Source organism: Macaca fascicularis, chromosome 11 (genome assembly GCF_037993035.2).
Source record: "Macaca fascicularis isolate 582-1 chromosome 11, T2T-MFA8v1.1".
NCBI lineage: Eukaryota > Metazoa > Chordata > Mammalia > Primates > Cercopithecidae > Macaca > Macaca fascicularis.
Window position 1 is genome coordinate 110,822,021 of NC_088385.1, and position 15,516 is coordinate 110,837,536.

The 15,516-nt window shown below is 44.1% G+C and overlaps 1 protein-coding gene across 1 annotated transcript in view; it reads right to left on the bottom strand.

Moving 5' to 3' along the window:
* The window catches only part of LOC102145519 (putative tetratricopeptide repeat protein 41), a 72,523-nt gene that overhangs the window by 50,839 nt on the left and 6,168 nt on the right, over positions 1 to 15,516 (bottom strand). The window contains exons 3-4 of the mRNA XM_045365811.3: positions 11,643 to 11,866; positions 2,757 to 2,917 (exon numbers count right to left, since the gene is read on the bottom strand). Coding sequence (XP_045221746.2) covers positions 2,757 to 2,917; positions 11,643 to 11,866 — 385 coding nt within the window. The remainder of the gene's footprint in view (positions 1 to 2,756; positions 2,918 to 11,642; positions 11,867 to 15,516) is intronic.

Here is a 15,516-nt window from a genome sequence, read left to right on the forward strand (position 1 = left end):
ACTGTTTACCCTGCCCTGCCTTGCCATTCCTATAGAAACCCCAGGCTGGGCACGGTGGCTCAAGCCTGTAATCCCATCACTTTGGGAGGCCGAGGCAGGCGGATCACAAGGTCAGGAGATCGAGACCATCCTGGCTAACATGGTGAAACCCCGTCTCTACTAAAAAATACAAAAAAACTAGCCGGGCGAGATGGCAGGTGCCTGTAGTCCCAGCTACTCGGGAGGCTGAGGCAGGAGAATGGCGTAAACCCGGGAGGCGGAGCTTGCAGTGAGCCGAGATCCCACCACCACACTCCAGCCTGGGTGACAGAGCAAGACTCCATCTCAAAAAAAAGAAAAAAAAGAAACCTCAGTAAAGGCTCTGGCTTCAGTTTCCCCTTTCTCCTGTCCTCTGCCTCCTGACCACACTTGCCCTGGGTCCCTGCAGAGCGTGTCCCCTTCTCTCAGGAAATGTAAGTAATGACTTCGTCTTTCAGTGGTACTGGCCTCTCCATGTGGTCGCCCAACCATACCTCTGCAAATTAAATCCTGGGCATAATTTTAATACACGAACTCACTCCATCCTCATTACAACACTCTAGAAAGGCAGAGAAAGAAACTCAAGGATAGAGGAGCTACATGCCTTATCTAATTCAGTCTGCTAGTTTAAGTGGCAGAGCTGGGATTCAAACCAAGGGTCTGGCACCAGAGGCGGGCTCCTAAGCGCTCCCTAAACTGCTTCAGGTAACTGTCTGGCCATCCTTCCTCCTTCTAAAGAGCTCTGCCTCAGGCCCTTCTTCCAGAAAGCCATCCCCTCATGAGAGGCTGTCACAATACTACATATCAATCTGTAGCAGCACATGTCACAGTTGTGATATGACTTCATTAATGACTGCCATTCCCCACTAGAATGAAAGCTCCATTTCTTTACAGGGACTATGTCTGTCTGTCTTTGCGAATAGTGCTTTGCCTATAGTAAGTGCTCATGGTATATACAGTTTTTTTTGAGATGGAGTCTTGCTCTGTCACCCAGGCTGGAGTGCCGTGGTGTCATCTCAGCTCACTGCAACCTCCACCTCCTGGGTTAAAGCAATTCTCCTGTCTCAGCCTCCCAAGTAGCTGAGATTACAGGTGTGTGCCACCATGCCTGGCTAATTTTTTGTATTTTTTTTCAGTAGAGATGGGGTTTCACCATGTTGGTCAGGCTAGTTTCGAAATCCTGACCTCAAGTGATCTGCCTGCCTCGGCCTCCTAAAGTGTTGGGATTACATGCCCAGCATTATGATATATTAAATTAAAAAGCAGGTTAAGAAACAATGTGGTGTGTAATTTCTTTACATAAATATGTATATGTATATATAGATATCCATAGGTAAAAGCATATACAGCAGCAAAATATTTACCAGTGGTGAGACTGAGTGTATTTAATTTCCTATTTTCTTCTTTTTTTATCATATTTCTATAAGAAACAGATCTTATTCACATATTCGATTACATATACTTTTAAGATTTAAAGAACCTGCTTCCCAAAGTAATAACTGGTGCCAAGTATTAGTAGAGGTTCCATTGATCCAATATTATTTCAAACAGGAGAAAAACTGAAGATGACAACCCATGAATGCAATGTTGTATGTGCAAAACCAGTGAAGATGAGGTAGACCAAACTATAATACATAAAGAACAATAAGACTGATCAAACTATAAAATAGAGGACAGATACGTGCATGGGGAAAGGCCCCAGTGGCTGGAACCAGAATGCCCAGGTCTGAATTCTGAGTCCACCACTTAACCATCTTAGGACCTTAGACAAGCCACCTACCATCTCTGTACTCAGTTCGCCCTGTGTGAATAGGGAAGATGAACACAGTCTCTTCCTCATATGGCTGTTGTGCGAATTAAATGCATTAATATTCTTTTTTGTTTTTGTTTCTTTGGGGACGGAGTTTCACTCTTGTTGCCCAGGCTGGAGTGCAATGGTACAATCTTGGCTCACTGCAACCTTTGCCTCCTGGGTTCAAGCGATTCTCCTGCCTCAGCCTCCCAAGCAGCTGGGATTACAGGTGCCCGCCACTATGCCTGGCTAATTTTTGTATTTTTAGTAGACACAGGGTTTCACCATGTTGGCCAGGCTGGTCTTGAACTCCTGACCTCAGATGATCCACCCACCTCAGCCTTCCAAAGTGCTAGGATTACAGGTGTGAGTCACCGTGCCCAACTAAATGCATTAATGTTCTTAAAGTTCCAAAAATGGTGCCTGGCCCATTGTAAATACATTATAGAAGTATTTGTTCAATAAAATATAGAGCAGGGTTGGGTGCAGTTGCTCACACCTGTAATCCCAGCACTTTGGAAAGCAGGCTGGGAAGCTCGCTTGAGCCCAGGAGTTCAGAATAAGACTGGGCAACATAGCAAAACCTCATCTCTACAAAAAGTTGAAAAAATCAGCCAGACATGGTGGTGTGTGCCTGTAGTCCAGAGGCTGAGGCAAGAGGATGGCGTGAGCCCAGGAGTTAGAAGTTACAGTGAGCTATGATCATCCCACTGCACTCCAGCCTGGGCAACACAAAAGACCCTATCTCTTAATTAATTAAAATACAAAGCAGTAACTAAAAGCAGTGTTGGCTAAAACCAGAGATGTGTGATGCAATGGAAAGGTGTTATATATAATACATCCTAAATAATGAAGTTTTTATTATTTGTATTTCTTTTTTTAAATTGTTTTATTTTTATAAAGTTGTGATAAAATAATTTTAAACATCATTTTAAAAAGATGTTACCTTCTGACCTGAAATCCCATAAATGCCAATCAGTTCTTCAATTCCATCTAGTACAAGTATGCATGGTTTTAAACTGATGGAAGCAATGAACACTTCCACAAGAAGTGAAAAGACCAAGTCATCTGAGTCTTCATTAAGAATATCTGTTTCGAGCTGAGTACCTACAGCATAGAAATTTGTTCAAATTAGGTGGAAACGATTCTGTCATTGCTAAAACATGTTTATGAGCTGGGGAAGCAAAAGAGGTTGGGAAAAATGAGTGCTACTCACAGCTGTACGGCTATCACACATATGTATACATGTGATTACCATCCTCAAGATATTCAACCCAAAAGAGGTAATAGTGATGTTTACCACCAGATTGTCTCCCACACATTTTCAGGATTTGATATAAAAACATTTTTGTATGATCCAAAACATTACTCTCATCTTCCAGAATGCAAAAACAGGCCATGTTACAAAGAGTTAGATACGAAGAGAAGTCCTGTGATCTGTGAAGTTTCTGACACTCCTTAACATTGGGTGCGTGCTTAGGGTCACAGCCACCGCCCTGGGCTCTTCCAGTAATGCTCAAATACAGAAGCTCCCACCCACTGTCTCCTCTCCTTGGACCTAGCCCATCTTAAACTTAACAGAAACAATCCTAAATTCTACCCACACTATTGGACCCTAGACTTTGGACTCTGGAAAGTATATGATCTTAGGAAGAACTAAGCTATGAACCCCCAAAAGGCAAAGGAAGTCATTAGAGATGTTTGACTTTCAGACTGTGATAAAGTGACCTAGTAGCAGCAACCCCAAGTTGTAATTGACTACCTAATACTCTAAGAACATTTTACTGCAACTTCCGTCTTGCTTTTATTTTTCAAAAGCAATATTTTCTACAGAAATTTAAGCATGTTGAGGTCTGGAAAATCGAGTCACATGTAGAAGCCTTAACGGATTAGGCCTCTCAGATGCATTAAGATTTTGTTAGAATCGTTGAGAGTGATTATGTTTAGCAAATATTTGTCAGTTGCCTATTATGTGATGGTTCCATGCTAGATGCCGAGAGGAGATAAAATGATTCATGTATGAAGTCAACCACCTAAAGGAAGTGGAAATTGATTCTGTATACAAATAGCCACATTTCAAGGCAGAATATGAGTATGAAGGTTACTGAAGCTTGATGTAGAACCATCACAATAAAGAAAAGCTCCGTGTGGAAGACACTTCAAATAAGCCTTTAAGGGTGCACAGGCAGAGACGAGGAGAAGGGCATATCATCAAGACAGTATTGCCAAAGGCTGGGACATAGGAAGGCGCCATGAACACTTGAAAAATAGGACATTGCTTAGAGAGCAGTGGTTCTTAACAGGAGAGGTTCCAGGGTTTTGAGACATCCTACAACACAGGACAGTCATACCCAATGAAGCTTTGTCCCCAGGTCTACCTGATTTTCAAATATTTCAACAATCCTGTAAGAGGGAAAAGAATTGATAATGACCTAACCTAGAAACCAACTCCATTTTACATATGAACACAAAGTATTTTTTGTATGGTTTTAAAACACATTGAATTTTCTAGAATGCAATACCACATAAATTGATGGAAGATTATACATTGCTTTGTCTAAAATGACACCAAGATTTAGTCACCATTTCAGAAAATCACCACCCAATAGCAATATTACCTATGATATTTGAGTCTTTTTTTTTTCTTTTTTCTTTTTTTTTCTTCTTTTCTTTTCTTTTCCTTTTTTCTTTTTTTTTTTTTTTGAGGTGGAGTCTCACTCTGTCGCCCAGGCTGGAGTACAGTGGCTTGATCTTGGCTCACTGCAACCTCTGCCTCCCAGGTTCAAGCGATTGTCCTGCCTTGGCCTCTCGAATAGCTGGTCTTACAGGCACACGCCACCAAGCCTGTCTAATTTTTTGTATTTTTAGTAGAGACAGCGTTTCGTCATGTTGGCCAGGCTGGTCTCAAACTCCCAACTCCAGATGATCCCACCTGCCTCAGCCTCCCAAAGTGCTGGGATTACAGATGTGAGCCACCATGCCCGGCCAATGTTTGAGTCTTTAATACGACACACCCACGTCAACCTATATTTATAGACGAAACTTACTGCTTTCGTGGCGATTTTCTATACAGAGGCACTATGTCTTCAATTCAAGTCTGAGCATTTACATGTTCAAATACACATTGTTTTATAATAAGTTACTTTCTCTATATTCATCTTATAGTAGAGTAGAGTAATGTTAACTTTAAAGAGATTTTTATAACACAAAATGATCATAAAATCAACGACTTGAAACTTTTTTTATGAATGTGGGACATTAAGAAAGTAAAGGTGTCAGAAAAGATAGATATTGAGCTTATGTCAAACAATGAAAAATGATTTTCAAGAAAAGGAAGAGAAAGAAATTCAGCTTGATGATTTATCCCTTGAGCTTTTATTTAAAAACCTTTAAAAGTATGGACACCATTGAGATTTCAGGACTTAAATGACAGAATTTTAGAGCAGAAGGGGTTCTTGGAAATCATCTAGCCTAGTCCAGACCCCTCATTTTGTAGATGAGGAAACTGAGGCCCAGAGAGGTGAATGTGAATACACAGATCACCAGAAGCTTTTTTTTTTTTTTTTTTTTTTTTTTGAGACGGAGTCTCGCTCTGTAGCCCAGGCTGTAGTGCAGTGGCCGGATCTCAGCTCACTGCAAGCTCCGCCTCCCGGGTTCACGCCATTCTCCTGCCTCAGCCTCCCGAGTAGCTGGGACTACAGGCGCCCGCCACCTCGCCCGGCTAGTTTTTTGTATTTCTTAGTAGAGACAGGGTTTCACCATGTTAGCCAGGATGGTCTCGATCTCCTGACCTCGTGATCCACCCGTCTCGGCCTCCCAAAGTGCTGGGATTACAGGCTTGAGCCACCGCGCCCGGCCCAGAAGCTTTTAAAACACTATTTTTTCTAATGGTTTGTTTTCAAGCCGTGTGTGACCACCATTTCTTAGTGTAGATGGCTCACAAGCAGCCCCTGTGAGAGCCTACAGAGGTATGGATCCTCTGCCTCTTCCACAACATTGGCATAGAGTATAAGTCACAAGGTGAATGTGAATGAACCTCAGGAAGTATATACCACCTGACAATCACAGAGCATAGAACACTAATATGATTAGCAAAAATTAATCCTAAGCAAAAAAAATACTCGTGGCTGATGCTTATAGATTTATATTTTTGTATATGAAGGAAAATATATATGTTGATTGGTTTTAAAACTACATTTTTTGTGATTATAATTATTTTTTCGTTACTAGTATTGGAAAATGATTCTAAACATTTCTCCTTATTTTGGCAGGAACAATCTGTCTCTACTAAATGACAATGGCCAGTTGCCTCATTTAAATGGTAATAGCTCACATGTTTAAACAGCCACCTAGGGACTGACAAACTCATGTGCTTTTTAGCAGTGTTATTGCTCATCATTCAACACAGGTTTATTGAGAAGCTTCTGTGTCTGTGTCAGGCACTGGGTATGATAGTGGCCAATAAAATAGATATGATCCCTGCACTCACAGAACTTACACAGGGAGACAAACAATAAGACAGATCACAGGACCATTTATAATTCACCCGAGGGACCTAGGGTGGCAAGCTCACAGGGCCTGGAGGGAGACACTTGTATAAACTAAGATGCAGTGGGACTGGGGGTCCTGTGCTGCATGGTCAAAGTTAGGGCAGAGGGACAGAGGTACCCATCAGCACCTCTTATGAAGAAGGTGACCTTTGAATAGGGCCATAAAGGATGAGAAGGATTCCACTGCTCTGAGACACGGGAAGGGGCATTTTAGGCGAAGAGAACTGAATGGGCAAAGGCATGGAGGGATGGAAGTGACTGGTGTGCTCCAAGGAGACCAAACCTGTGGGGCAAAGGGAAACAAACTAGGCTGGGAAGTCAACAGGGCCCAAGGCGAAAAGCTTGGCAAGCTCTGCCAAGGATTTCTGTCCATTCCACATCACCAACTTGAGCAGAGACTTTCCCGATGCTGGGAGAGGAGGCTGATGAAAAGCATCCACAGAAGGGAAATTTTCCTCTGCTGGCTCAAGGAGGAATGGCAGTGTAGTGATGAGGACTAGGGGCGTTGATCCCAACAGAGACCCGACTTTGCACTCCCTGCCATGCCCTTGCATAACTGTGTGGCTCTGACATTCTGAACCCCATTCTTCCTATGTGGGATAATTCTATGGGTGGACCACTGAGAGAATTAAATGAGACGCTGATAAAGCCCTTAGCACTGCTACATAGAAAGCCTTCAATAAATGGAACTTATTCAAACCTGCCCCCAGGTTCCACGGGGTCACATGGTGAGGAAACATGCAAATAAGAAAATCAGTGACCATGCTGAGCATGGTGGCTTACACCTGTAATCCCAGCAATTTGGGAAGCTGAGTTTGGAGGATTGCTTGAACCCAGGAGTTCAAGACCAACCTGGGCAACATGGCAAGACCCTGTCTCCACAAAAAATTAATAAATTAGCCAGGCATGGTCACACACTCCTGAGGTTCCAGCTACCAGGAGGGCTAAGGTAGGAAGATCACTTGGGCCCAGGAGGTCAAGGCTGTGGTAAGCCGTGATCACACCACTGCACTCTAGCCTGGATAACAGAGCAAGACCCTGTCTCAATAGACAAAAACGAAAGAAAAAAGTCAGTGACTACTCTGACCTTCCGTGAAGCACGTCTTCTGTGACACCAGTTGCCTGCAGGGCAGGCAAAGGGTGTGGGAGTCAGTAGAGCTGGCTATAGGCAGTTCCCATCTACAAGATCCCTTTATCCTGGCAAGCAGGGATTGAGGACAGAAGAGCAGAAATATGAGTGTCACTGGGTGTGATTAGGTGCCCCAGATAGAAAAGGTCCCTGACTCACAGCCCACACAAGATCTGCAACTTCAGACAGCTGAGGCAGGCTGCAGAAAAATGCTCTCTGCAAAGAGGCTGAATCTGCTCCGAGCACCTGGCCTCTCAGGCTGGCTGTGTTCACAGCAGCAGCTCTTCCTCCTCTGCCCACATCCACCTCACCCAGGTGAAACCAGGTCTCAGCAAAGGCAGCCACAATAAATGACTCTGGGGCCAGCCTTCTCCGCTCACCTGCAGGCTGTCTGGGCTGCAGAGGCGACAGCTGCAAACTCTCTTGTTTTGCAATCCTTCCTCTCCCTACTCAGCTAATGAACAAGAATGTCTGTTTCCCCTAGCAGCCCCCACACCCTGCTTCTTTCTCTAGCTCAGAAAGGAATAACAATAATAACAACAAAAATAATAACAACAATAATAATCGCAGCTGTGTGCCATGTACTACTTTAAATTCCTTACTTGTATTTTGTATTATGTTTTTTGGGTTTTTTGAATGTAGTTTTTTTTTATTTTATTTTGTATTATGTTTTAATTCTCACACAGCCTTATGAGGTTAGTACTATGAACCCCACCCTCATTTTACAGATGAGAAATTGAGGAACAGAGAGCTTAAGTAAACTGCCCAAGATCACACAGCTAGTAAGTGACAGAGCCAGAACTGTGGGCCAAGTCCAGGACCAGCCCTTCCTCTTGTTAATGAGGAGGGGTGTTCTCTCAGGGTTAAAAAAAGTGTCAAGTATTCCTAGGCTGCTCCTGAGCTTATTATACTGTTGTCAGCCTAAAAATCTGTTTTTTTTTGAAAGACAACAACTTTTTATTAGGAGTTCTTTGCACCCAAAAACACGTTCATTAAAATAACAATTCTCTTTGGGAATAAAATCGTAATTGAGGGTGTAGCACAGAGTTTACATCATCAGCCTGGCCAGACTGAACACCTTTGGGATGTGCCAGAATAGGATTAGTTGCTGCGCAGACGTCGTCACACCTGCTTCTACTGATTTTGACTTTATCCATTTTATATGCCCTGAGAAATGCAACTATAAAGATCTCATGCACACGTGTTCTTCCCTCTGTTTATTCACAGACACCCACCACACGCACAGAAAGAAACTTAAATCCCTGTACCCTTGTACAGAGATATGTCCATCAAAACTCACCCTGGGCACCCACATACACATGGGTACGTGTCCCTGCATGACAAGAGATGAATTCCCAAAAGCAAGCAAAGTCAGACACATACAAACGTGGAAATACACAGCAGGTGCCTAACAACAGTAGGAGCTAAGATTTATCAATGCTTACTATATGCCAATGCTTACTAAGTGCCTTGGTCTTTCATACTTTATCTTAATCTTGTCAACCATCTGTAAGGCACTTTTAAAAATAATTATTATTATTCACATTTTACAAATAGGAAAACTGAGCCTCAGAGGGTTAAAATACTCGCCTAGGTTCACACAGCTAATAAGTAGTTAGACAAAGTTTGAACGCAGGTGGTCAGACTCCCCAGCTGCTCCTAGCATAGTCAGGCATAATACAGGTCCCACACGTTTGTGATTATGCGTTGGCACACACCTGGCAACTTAAATATCACGTGCCCAAAGCAGAATTCCATTTCCCTCAAAACCTGCTTTCCCTCCACCGCCCCACCAATGCTGGCCCATCTCAGTCAACAGCCTTCACCACCCATGTAGCTTCCTAAAGCCAAAAGCTAGGAGTTCTCAATTCCTCCCTTTCCTCCAACCCACACATTCAATTCATCAGCAAATCCTCAATGCACTCAAAACCCTTCACCTCCACTGCTATTGTCCTCTCTAAGCCACTGTCAGCTCTGGCTTGGACTATTACAGTAGCCTCTAGCACCGGTCTCTGCCTCATGCTTGTCCCATTACACCCATTTTCCACACATCAGATTGATTTTGGTCTTTTAAAAATATCAATAGAATCATGTCATTGCCCTGCTTAAAACCCTCCACTGGCCTCCCACTGCACTTAATGGAATCCAAACCTAATGTTATCGCCTGCAAAACCCAAAGTGGCCCTACCTTCCCCTCCTGGAGTCCATCGCCGCCCAGCCACACCGGCTCTCTTTCCCTTTCTACGTCATTCCACTTGCTTTCCAACTGAGGAACTGTATGACCTGAGCTGCTTTCTTTACCTGGAATGTTCTTTCTCCTGGTTTCCACATGGCTGCCTACCTTCGTGTTCATGAGATCTCCACAGAGAAAGTGGCAGAGAGAATGGCTACCTGTTCCACAAAAGCCCATGCTCCCCCTTCCACAGGGCAGGGTTAGTGTTCTATCCCTGCTTAGTTACCCGTGTGGCCTTGTGGGCCCAGAGTGGCCAAGTGCTTGTCAAAAGAATGGGTGTGGAGGTGGCTATGAGTCCCTTCCAGTCTGCGACTTCTGAGGAACAGGTGTGCTTTTCCTCTCTCCCCCTCCCCCTAACACAAGTGGAGGGCTCTGAGGCCCCAGGGGATGACACAGCCTTAATATGGAAAGAAAACCTGTCTCCAAGTCACCACATGGAGGAAAATGACTTGTTACCTAACTAGGGACCCCATATCACACTGTTATATAAGTAAGAAAGAAGCTTCCCTTTGAGAAGCCACTGAAATGGGATTCAGTTGATATGGCAGCTAGAGTTGCCGTAAGACAGCGACATAGTCCCTGACAGCTCAAATAACCACCCTGGCACCTTATCACATCACACTGCATGCCACGGATAATTATTTGACATGTTTCCTATTTATTTATTATCTGCCTTTGTCAACTAGGATGTAATATCTATGGGGGCTATGACCTTATTTGCCTGACTTACTTCTCTATTTCCAGAACTGGGAAGAGTGTCTGGCACAGAACGGGCAACCAATAAATATTCTGTAATGCATAAGTGAATAAATAAGAGAATGAACCTGCTCAATACATGGTTATTTAATTGAGTAGGGCAGCAGTAGTGGAGAGGCATGTCCCACCCATGGCCTGGCGCTTGCTTCCTCCAACACTGCTGTTCCTGAGACACCCGCCTGGTTCCCTCCCTCCTCTCTTTCAGTGATGTATTTAAATGTCCCTTCCTCAGTGACACTCCCCAGAATACCCTAGTCAAAATCCTAACAGTTCCTACACATCCTGCCTACCTCTTTCTCTGCTTTGGGTTTCTTCATAGAACTCACCATTATTGAACAGTCTCTTATTTAGTGACAGTTAATTCTTTGTCCTCCTCCCTCCCCTAATAACATGAAAACTCCATGAGGTAAAAACTGGTGTCCATTTTGTTCACTGTTGTATCCCCACTGCCTAGAATAGTGCCCTGGCACAGAAAGGCACTCAAGTAATGTTTGGTGAAAGAGAGAAAAAAGAGAGAGGAAGAGGGGGATGGGGGCGAAGAAGGAGGGAGGGAGAGGAAGGAAGAGAGGAAGGGGAGAAGGAAGGGAGGGAGAGAGGGAATAAGAAAGGGAATGGAGGGGGGGAGAGGGAGGAAGGGAGGAAGGGGAGAAGGAAGGGAGGGAGAGAGGGAAGAAGAAAGGGAGAGAAGAAAAGAAAGAAAGAAGGAAGGGAGGGAGGGAGGGAGGGGACAGAGGGAGGGAGAAAGGAAGGAAGGAAGGAAGGAAGGAAGGAAGGAAGGAAGGAAGGAAGGAAGGAAGGAAGGAAGGAAGGAAGGGGAAGGGTAGGGAAGCAGGGAGGGAGGAAGGAAGGAAGGAGGGAGGGAAGAAGGGAGGAAGGAAGGAATAAGGAAGGAAGGAAGGAAGGAAGGAAGGAAGGAAGGAAGGAAGGAAGGAAGGAAGGAAGGATGGAAGGAAGGATGGAAGGAAGGATGGAAGGAAGGAAGGAAGGAAGGAGGCAGGCAGGAAGGAAGCTTAGCTCTGTGAGGGAAGAGGTGGGTAGATGTGGGAGGCAATACAGGGTTTAGATCAGAGCAAGGGAACAACAGCCACATGAGCAGAGGAGAGAGCCACCCATTTCTAACTCCCCTGACATGTCCTGAATGAATGGTATATCTGACTCTCTTACCATAGTTTCTGTACTGTAATTCTGTGATGAAGTAATGGATCACAGACATGATGTCGCTGCTTTCACAGGTGCTGCCCACAAAATGAGGAATCAACAACATGCTCGGATGTTTCTTTTTGAAGTAATTAACCCAGTTGGCAATCAGAGTGGACTTCCCACAACCATGTTCTCCAGACAAGAGCAAAATAGACTTGTAAGTTGGAATAGGATTTATTCTGAAAAATAAAAGGGTAATAAAATGTAAAGAATATTTACCAAGGAAGGAAAGCAGGGAAGGAGCGAAAGAGAGAGGAAGGAAGGAAAAGAAAATTTTCCTGCATACATTTTCCTTCTAAAAGATAAAGTTCTAGTTTCAATTTTGGCCTCAGCCGGCTTCAAAGAAGTCATTCACCCTCTGGGCTTTAGCTTTGTCCTATGTAAAACTAGAAGAATAGAGACAGCAACCTTGGAAGGCCCTTCCAGCTAGACAAATCCTAGGTCTGTCCGATAAGAACCAGGGTTACATAAATGTCCCAAGGCCTGGGGAGGGAAACGACCACATTAGTCCACTGCCCTTGCATCTGCCCTGCTCCTCCTCCCTTGGGTTATCACTACCATCACCAGGCTGGTCCTTTGTGTAACATCATATTGGAAAAGCATCAGAAATTGAAGCACTGCCAGGTGCAGCAGCTCATGCCTGTCATCCTGGCACTTTGGGAGGCTGAGGTGGGCAGATCACTTGAAATCAGGAGTTCGAGACCACCCTGGCCAACATGGTGAAACCCCATCTCTACTAAAAATACAAAAATTAGCTGGGTATGGTGGTGTGTGCCTGTAATCCCAGCCACTTGGGAGGCAGAGGCAGGAGAATTGCCTGAATCCGGGAGGTGGAGGTTGCAGTGAGCCAAGATCATGCCACTGTATTCCAGCCTGGGCAACAGAGCAAGACTCTGTTGGAAGGGAGGAAGAAAGGAAGACAAGAAGGGAGGGAGAGAAAGAAGGAAGGAAGGAAGGAAGGAAGGAAGGAAGGAAGGAAGGAAGGAAGGAAGGAAGGAGAAAGGAAAGAAAGGAAAAGAAAGAGAAAGAAAAAAAAAGAAAGAGAGAAAGAAAAAGCCAGAAAGCAAGCCAGAAAGCAAGCAAGCAAGCAAGAAAGAAGAAAGAAGAAAGAGAAAGGAAGGAAGGAGGGAGGAAGGGGGAGGGGAAGGAAGGGAAGGGGAGGGGAGGGGGAAGGAAGGGAAGGGGAGGGGAGGGGGAAGGAAGGGAAGGGGAGGGGAGGGGGAAGGAAGGGAAGGGGAGGGGAGGGGGAAGGAAGGGAAGGAGAGGGGAGGGGGAAGGGGAGGGGAGGGGGAAGGGAAGGGGAGGGGAGCAGGGAGAGGAGGGGAGAGGACAGCAGGGGAGGGGAGGGAAGCACTCATATGCCAAGAATTCCCATCAATCCTGATGACTACCAAATTAGAAATCAACTAAATTACTATCATTGTTAGTGACTCACTGAGAGTCTTCTCTGGTAATACTGCATGAATATGATTTCTTTGAACTGCCAGGAGCATAACACAACTTGTTTTGTGGCTTTTTCACTGAAAAGCTTCTGAATATGCAGATATTGTCAGGTCCATGAAATTCACTCTTGCCTTGTGCCTTACACAGTTATGATTCAATAAATACGTGTCTAGTAACTTTTCACTGATGTAAGTTCCATAAGGAGGACAGTTTCCAGGCTCACCTTATTCACCGTTGAATATTTAGTGACTTGCACAACACCTGGCCATAACTTGTTCAGTGAGTGAATGAAATAAATAAACCTGACATTCAGTTTCAGTAAAGAAGAGAATCAGCCTGAAAATTCATTTAAAAAGAAAACCTAAAATAGTGTCATTAGAAGTTGCTTCATAAGAATTCTATCTCTGTGGCTGGGCACAGTGGCTCACGCCTGTAATCCCAGCACTTTGGGAGGCCGAGGCGGGCGGATCACGAGGTCAGGAGATCGAGACTATCCTGGCTAACATGGTGAAACCCCATCTCTACTAAAAATACAAAATTAGCCAGGCGTGGTGGCGGGCGCATGTAGTCCCAGCTACTTGGGAGGCTGAGGCAGGAGAATTGCGTAAACCCAGGAGGCAGAGCTTTCAGTGAGCCAAGATGGCGCCACTGCACTCCAGCCTGGGTGACACAGCAAGACTCTGTCTCAAAATAAATAAATAAATAAATAAATAAATAATAAAATAATAATTCCATCTCCATTAACATGAGTTTGGAATCAATGCCTTGTTGCTGAAATGATTTCACCAGCAAATCTGAATGGTCAGGTTTGATTTTGTGCCCTAGTTCCACCTTTGCTCTCTTTCAGTCTCAACCAAACAGTGTGAGTCCATCAAAATATGTCATAGAGGCCAGGCATGGTGGCTCATGCCTGTCATCCCAGCACTTTGGGAGGCCAAGACAGAAGAATTGCTTGATCCCAGGAGTTTGAGAGCAGACTGGGCAACATAACTTGTCTCTAAAAAAAATTTTTTTTTAATTTAGCCAGGCATGGTGGCATGCACCTGTAGTCCCAGCTGCTGGGGAGTCTGAGGTGGGAGGGTCCCTTGAGCCCAGGAGTTTGAGGCTGCAGTGAGCTAGGATTGTGCCACTGCACTCTGGACTGAGAGACAGAGCAAGACCCTGTCTCAAAAAAAAAAAAAAAAAAAAAAAAAGAGTCATGTAAGTAGGTTATTGCTCCGCTCAAAAGTAGTACAGTAAAAGCCCAATTCCTTACAAAAGACCTGTAAGACCAAACAAGATCCACATCCTCCCCACCATCCATTGCATCTCCAGCCTCATCCCCTACCACCAACCCTACAGCTCTCACTTTCCTCCAGCCGCCTGGCTTCTTTGCTATTTCTCCAGCCTCAGGGCCTCCACTTTCGCTATGACTTCTGTCTGGAATGCTCTTCCAACACATCTGAGCATAGCTTTCTCCCTCACCTATTTCTGGTAGTTACCCTAATGTCACCATCTCAATGAGGGCTTCCCTCACCCTATCAGATGGCCTAATTCCTTCCAGTGTTTCCTTTTCCTCCACAGTACTTGAAGGCATCTCACGAATACTACATATTTCACATAGTTATCATGCCTGTCTCCACAATGCAAGCTCTGTGGAGGCAGAAATTTATGTCTCTTCCATTCACTGCCATATCCCATGTCTAGAACAGTTCTTGCATCTAGCAGGTAAAATAAATGAAGGAAAAATGCAATATGAGACCCCCACATAATCAGGGGTAGGGTCTTAATTTATTCTCAAGAACAAAAAGAACATTTCATTTTGCAAAGCAATCTGTGGTTCCCTTCAAAATGAGAAAAAAAAAAGTATCCTGTTGATCTATATAGTTGTTTATTGAGACAATGCTTTGAAACCTGAAAAGAACTTTCCTTTTCTGTTGACCTATACACGCTATTCAGGAACGTAAGGTACAGAGCACTGTTTCCAAATGGCAAAGCAAACAAGGCCCTGAATGTTTTCATGTATCTAATTATAAAAGGGCTTATTTGTTATATTTTTACTGAGCACAATAATTTGAGTTGTTCAATTGTAATAACATTTATTGCATTTCTCATCCACTCTGAAACACTTAAAATTATAACCTAAGTGAGAAATAATTCACATACTAAAAAATTCACCATTTTAAAGTGTACCCTTCCGTGGTTTTCAATATATTCACAAGGTTGTACAAGCATCACTGCTATCTAATTCCAGAACATTTTCAGCACCCCCAAAAAGAAACTCTGTACCCACTAAGAATCATTCTCCATTTCTTTCACTACCCTCTTCCCCCAACAGGCAATAATCAACTTTCTGTCCCTATGAATTTGTCTACTTAAACCTAACATCCTTAACACATGACCTACATGTTTCTCC